Source organism: Hyaena hyaena, unplaced genomic scaffold, assembly GCF_003009895.1.
Source record: "Hyaena hyaena isolate Hyena2069 unplaced genomic scaffold, ASM300989v1 scaffold_56, whole genome shotgun sequence".
NCBI lineage: Eukaryota > Metazoa > Chordata > Mammalia > Carnivora > Hyaenidae > Hyaena > Hyaena hyaena.
This window is the reverse complement of record NW_024080688.1, coordinates 3,669,544-3,675,543: the sequence shown is the minus strand read 5'-3', so window position 1 is coordinate 3,675,543 and position 6,000 is coordinate 3,669,544. Positions and strand designations below refer to the sequence as shown.

General features: G+C 48.1%; 1 protein-coding gene across 3 annotated transcripts in view; it reads left to right on the top strand.

Annotated features, from left to right (window-relative positions):
- The first annotated feature begins 1,593 nt into the window (after positions 1 to 1,593).
- The window catches only part of MTMR14 (myotubularin related protein 14), a 45,679-nt gene continuing 41,272 nt past the window's right edge, over positions 1,594 to 6,000 (top strand). The window contains exons 1-2 of one of the 3 annotated variants that reach the window (XM_039231440.1): positions 1,594 to 1,825; positions 4,247 to 4,395. In XM_039231440.1, the coding sequence (XP_039087371.1) occupies positions 1,670 to 1,825; positions 4,247 to 4,395 (305 nt within the window). In that variant the 5' untranslated portion in view covers positions 1,594 to 1,669. The remainder of the gene's footprint in view (positions 1,826 to 4,246; positions 4,396 to 6,000) is intronic. The other 2 variants (XM_039231439.1, XM_039231438.1) reach the window with 2 other exon arrangements.

Sequence of the window (6,000 nt, the reverse complement as noted above, 5' to 3'; positions counted from 1 at the left end):
AAGCCAACTCTGGGCGCTATACTTCCTTCTTTCTTATTTATTTTCTATTTTTTTCTCTTCCTTGTTCCTTATTCTATATCCTATAAAGTCTTCCTGCCTCCTGCCCCATTTTGCAGTTCTCTGGACTCCTGGGAAGAGAGACTATTGCTTCATGAGGTATTAAGTAAAGTTTGTATCACCTGTTAAAAAGAAATACTAAGCTCCCAAATGGAGTCACTTTTGCTTAGCACCATCAAGATTTAAAGCCTAATCTAGTTGGAGTTATAGCCTCTCCCAGGGGTGGAATTTTGAACCAATTATTCTGGAATTTCCTGGTCAGCACTAGTGAGGTAATCTGCATGATAAGATCCCTTGTCTTCCCCTAAAGAAAGATAAACTTGCCTGAAATGTTCCACTCTTTCAACTTCCTTGTCCCATCTTCCTTCTGACTATAAAATCCTTCTATTTAGTACAGTTCCCCAGAGCTCCTTTCTCCTTGCTACCTGAGATGCTGCCAGGTTCATGAACGGTTGAATAATGCCAAATTTGCTTTGTTGAATTTTGGGTTTTTTGTTTTTTTTTTTAACATGCCTAAGTTGTCTTTTAAAAAAATCATTTGGGTTTTTAAATTTTTTAAATGTTTATTTATTTTTGTTAGAGAGAGAGACACAGAGAGTGAGTGGGGGGAACAATCTGAAGCAGGCTCCAGGCTCTGTCAGAGCCTGACGTGGGGCTCGAGCTTGTGAACCACGAGATCATGACCTGAGTTGAAGTCGCATACTTAACCCACTGAGCCACCCAGGCACCTCCCCTCACTCAAAATCATTTTGTAACAGTACTAATCTGTTAGAGATAAATACTAAGATATTCACCAATGAAGTGATGAGATTTGCTGCAAAATTCTCCTGAATGAGGAAAGATTGATTAAACAAGATAGACTGGCTTATGTTGATTATTGTGGAAACGGAGAATGCATACATGAGGGGGTCATTATCCTATTCTCGCCACTTCTTTGAATGTTTGAAATATTCCATTAGCAAAAAAAGAACAAAGAATACGGTGCTTTTCAGTTATAGAATTTTAACACAGTTATGACTCCCGGTTCCTTCTTTAATAAAATGGGTCGACTATAATATTATATCTTATAATCCCAGGGACGTTTTGAGGGGCAGTGCAAAAAGAAGCGTCTTATCAAATGCCGTTTTATTATTACTTACTCTTATTACTATGATTGCCAACACTAGCGGCCTTCGAGCGTCCCCTCTTCGTCTCCCTGGAATGGTTTATCCCAGTCTTCCTCTCCTTCTTTCCCATAGTTCCTTCCTCCTGCTTCCCGTACCGACACCCCTCCCGCAGCCCCAGTGGTTTAGCCCGGCTTCCCCAGGGGAAACCCCCGAGGGGCGGAGCAAGAGGTGTGGGCGAGTTGCCCCGGCTCCCTCTCCCTAGACCACTTGGATCGCGCCGCATTTGGAGGTGGGCCGGGTATCACGGGGCGGGGCGCGAGTCCCGGGCTCCGATTGGCCTGGGCCGAAGTAAACATCCGGCAGGGTGGGGCGGGGCCGGAAGTGGAGAGGGAAGGCGGCGGCTGAGGCTGTTCGGGAGGTTTCGGAGTTGGTAACTCCAGGTGCCATGGGCAGGGCTGAGGCGCGCTGAGGGGGACGTGGGGTTAGAAGGGACGCGGGGCTGGGCCATGGCGGGCGCTAGGGCAGCCGCTGTCGCCTCAGCGGGGCCCGCGGCTTCCTCGGGCAGCCCGCCGCCGCGGGAGCCGGGGCTCGGGGAACTGCTGGAGGAGTTCTCCCGGACTCAGTACCGGGCCAAGGACTGTAGCGGGACGGGCGGCTCGAAGGTGAGTTCGAAGGTGTGATGAGCACAGAGAGAAGCTTCTAGGCTTGCAGAGTTACAGAGGGAAAGGCTGAGGTCAGGGGTGAGAGGAAGGAGAGCTGTAATTTCTTAGGGTCTGGATCTGGAGAGTAAGGGTCGGGTTTAAAAGCCGGAAAAGGAGGAACTGGTCACAGCATGAGCCGAGGAGGGGCGTCCTTTGGTTTGCGACCAGGGGTATGGAGGTCAAGGATCAGAGCTAAGAGACCATGTTCAGAGATAGGGAGGGGAAGGTGAAGAGGGTTGTTCCTGTGCATCAGACGTGGGTACAAAAGCACCCAGGTTTAAGTGATGAGAAAAAAAAAAAGTCTAGAGGATTTCTCCAGGTCAGAGGTCAGAATGGAACGGAGACAAACACCGAGTGTGTTGCTTCCTTATATAGGCTTAGCGTGACTTTAGACCTAAGCTCATCTCTTCCCTTCTGGTAGCAGGAAAACAGCCCACGCTCTCTCTATTACTTTATCATAAGCCCGTCTCAGTTCCTCTTTCTTCCTCCCCTTAGGTTTCCCTTTAGTCTCCTTATTACCAGACCTGGAAGGCATCCAGCCTAGGAAGGCCATTCCCATGCTAGGTACTGTTTGACAGGCAAAAGGGAATCTTGCCATTCTCCTATGTCTTACTCACTATGTGCTGTTGATAGGTTTAGTATCAGGCTTTCTAGTGGGTTCTGTTCCATTCTGGGCCGTGGAACCATTCGGGACCGCTGGGGCATATGGCACTTGGCATCATGCTACTCTCCGGAGTAACTAGGGGAAACTTCAGTAATGATGGGGCTGCCCCACTCTCCAAACCACCAAGTGTTTTTCAGAGCTTAGCCAGAGGGCCACCTGTTTCAGCCTTGTTTGTTTGTTAAATTTATTTATTTTGAGAGAGAGAGAAAGAGCGCAAGCCTGCAAGTGGGGTAGGGGCAGAGAGAAAGAGAATCCAAGCACGCTCTGTCAGCACAGAGCCACATGCGGGGCTCGAACCCATGAACTGCGAGATCATGACCTGAACTGAAGTCGAACACTTTACTGACTGAACCACCCAGGTGCCCCTGTTTTTTTTTTTTTAATCGTTTTCATCTGGATAAATAAACTTTGGTATGTGAGTTTTTGTTTTTTGCCTTTTTTTTTAAAGTTTATTTTTGAGAGAGAGTTGAATGCAAGCACGAGTGAAGAGGAGCAGAGAAGGAGGGGGAGAGAGAATCTCAAGCAGGCTCCATGCAGTCAGCACAGAGCCAGATGTGGGGCTCTATTCCACGACCCTGGGATCGTGACCTGAGCCAAAATCAAGAATCGGACACTTAACCCACTGAGCCACCCAGGTGCCCCTGATTCAGTATTGTTAAAAATAAAGGTTCCTTGCTCCCATCCATCTCTACTGAGCCAGAATTTCTGAGAGTAGGAACCTGGAATTTGCATTTTTTTTTTAAATGTTTTATTTATTTCTAGGAGAGAGAGAGAGAGAGAGACAGTGTGAGCAGGGGAGGGTCAGAGAGAGAGGGAGTCACAGACTGAAACAGGCTCCAGGCTCTGAGCTTGCAGTCAGCACAGAGCCCGACGCGGGGCTCGAACCCATGAACCGCGAGATCATGACCTAAGCGAAAGTCAGACGCTTAACCGACTAAGCCACCCAGGTGCCCCGGAATTTGCATTTTTTAACAGGCTTCTTCATGATCCTCATGCATCTTAAGATTTGAGAATTCCTTGTCTAAGCCGCTATGAGTTTTTTCCTTTTCCGTCTTACACCCTGGAAGATTAGGGTGATAATGAATTAGTTAGACCTGACTTTCACTACAGCTGGCCTTAAAGCCTCTCCAGGATTCCTGATCTCTTGTTGACTATTCAAGATAATACACGACTTAGGCCTTTGTTCTAGTGGGCCTTTCCCCAAACTGTGAACAAAGCAGGAACGGTTTTAAGGGAAGCTCTTCCTTCTATTTGGCCAATAAAATAGAGTGTAGGGAGACTGCCTTGTGTGTCGCTTTTACTCACTACAACAACGAGAATGTCTAGGTACTTGTTTGTGGCTGGAGAATGGGGAGTAATCTGGAACTAAGGGAAGAGAATCGATTAGTGCTAAAGTAACGTAGAGCAAGAGTTCTTAATGTTTTATGGATTGTGGGCCCCTTTGAAAATCTAATGAAAATTATAATCCTTTCCTTCGAATGCGTGACAATCTCACTGCAACGTTGAGGGGTTCAGAGACCCTCCCAAAGCATATTGCAGATAGATTAATGAAATACACATCTAGGGCCTGTGTGCCAGCAAAGTGTCTCTTCCAGGCATTGAAGAATAATCACAGAGGCGCGTGTCATTCCCACTGACCTTTCCAGGTCACAAACTGTCTAATTCTCATACCAGAATCCCAGAATCTTCTTTACGCTCAGGTGTCCTCCTCTGTGCAGGTTGAGCGCATTGAGAAGAGATGTCTGGAGCTGTTTGGCCGAGACTACTGTTACAGTGTGATCCAAAATGTGAATGGGGATATCTGTGGCCACTACCCCCAGCACATCGTGTTCCTGGAGTATGAAAGTTCTGAGAAGGAGAAAGACACGTGAGCATCATGTAACTAGAGTGTGCCTGTCCGGGGAGGCTCTGACAGCTCATCCAGAGTCAGGAAGTCTGCGACTGGGTGGGGAGTTGGGCGGGGTAGGCTCGCTTTCCTCAGGTTAAGGTCTGAAAGCCTTCTTGGTGTCTTTTGTTTCACTCAGGGTTTGAGAAGTTAGACTGACCAAGTAGCATGGCATAGGGCGAGCGGCTGGAGGTCACATTGCTCGACTGTTTCTCCCCTGCCCTAGGGCTCGCTGACTTAAGACGGCTTACTTCACACCTCAGCTTTCTGAACCTTAGTGACCTTTTCTTAAGAGAGTCTGGTTGGGAGGTATGCTGTGTCACCATTCTTAAGAGCACTTAACCAGATGTCGAGCTTAGAAGTCTGAAGTCAGAATGCTCGAGTTATATGCTGGCTATATAACTAACTTGGGCAGATTATTTAACCTCTTTGCCTCTTAGTTTTCTCATCGGTAAGTCTCTGCCTGTGTCTAGAAAGTGGCTAGTGCAATCCCCGATGCCGAGTGGGGCTGTTACAAGTCTGGCGTATTTACCGTAAGAATTAGAAAGACGAGCTGCGGTTATTGAGGGCCTACCACGGCCTGAGTGCTCCTCTGTGGGGTAACAACGGGTCAGACGAGAGCAGATACAAGGCGCCTGGCGCAGGGTACAACCTGCAGGTAGTCAGTAAATGGTAGCAGCTGTTTGAGGCTAATAAGTAATCGCAGCATGGGGGCTCGGGGAAAGGCTTTATGTTGCGCTCAGAGTTTTTCCCCTAGTTCCCGTGCTTGCTGCCGTCCACAGGAGCTGTGAGAGCACGGCCCTGTGGGTGCGATGTTAGGGTGAGTGCGGCAGTAGAGTCACGCTGCGCGGTGCGGCAGGCCCTCGCTATTCAGTGTGCCCTTCGGTGCGCCCACGAACTGGCCAGCGACTTTGAATCTTTGGCTCCAGAGCTACCAAATCAAAATCACAGCCTCACGAGATGCCCTCGCGATTCGAATGCACGTTGAAGTTTGAGAAGCGCTGCTGCAGACAAACCAGGGAGAATGGTTCGTTCTGCCTGGAGTGCGCGTGTTTGGGAAGACCCCGTGGTAGAGATCCTCTTCAGCTGGAATTAGAAGGATGAGTCGCAGTCCTAGCAGGTCCTGAAGGACCAATTTGTATGTGGTCTTGATCATCAGGCCAAGGAGTGTGGACTTGCGGGTGTTAGTGGTTTTTATGGTGCCAGTATCCCCTAACATCACAGATTTTAGGGCCTCTGAATCAGAATTTCCAGAATCTACATTCTTCGCTCTCTAGATGAGTCTCACATATGCTATAGCCTGACAACCACTGTTATAGGCCACAGAGAGCCAGAGAAGGCTTTCGAGCAGAGGACTAACCAGTCAGAGTTTAAAGACTAAGCCTTAGTTTACTTACCTCTAAAATGTAATGTCTATTAAGTGTGCATTCTCATGACGTTGTGGTGGGGTTCACGGAGAAAAATGAATGTATTAGAAAACCACGTTGTATGCAGATCACAGAAATTGTGTCCTACCCCCAGTCGTGTAGCTTAAGAACCCCAGGGAAATCTGAGCCTAAAGATTTGGGCTTGGTTATACATGGTTTC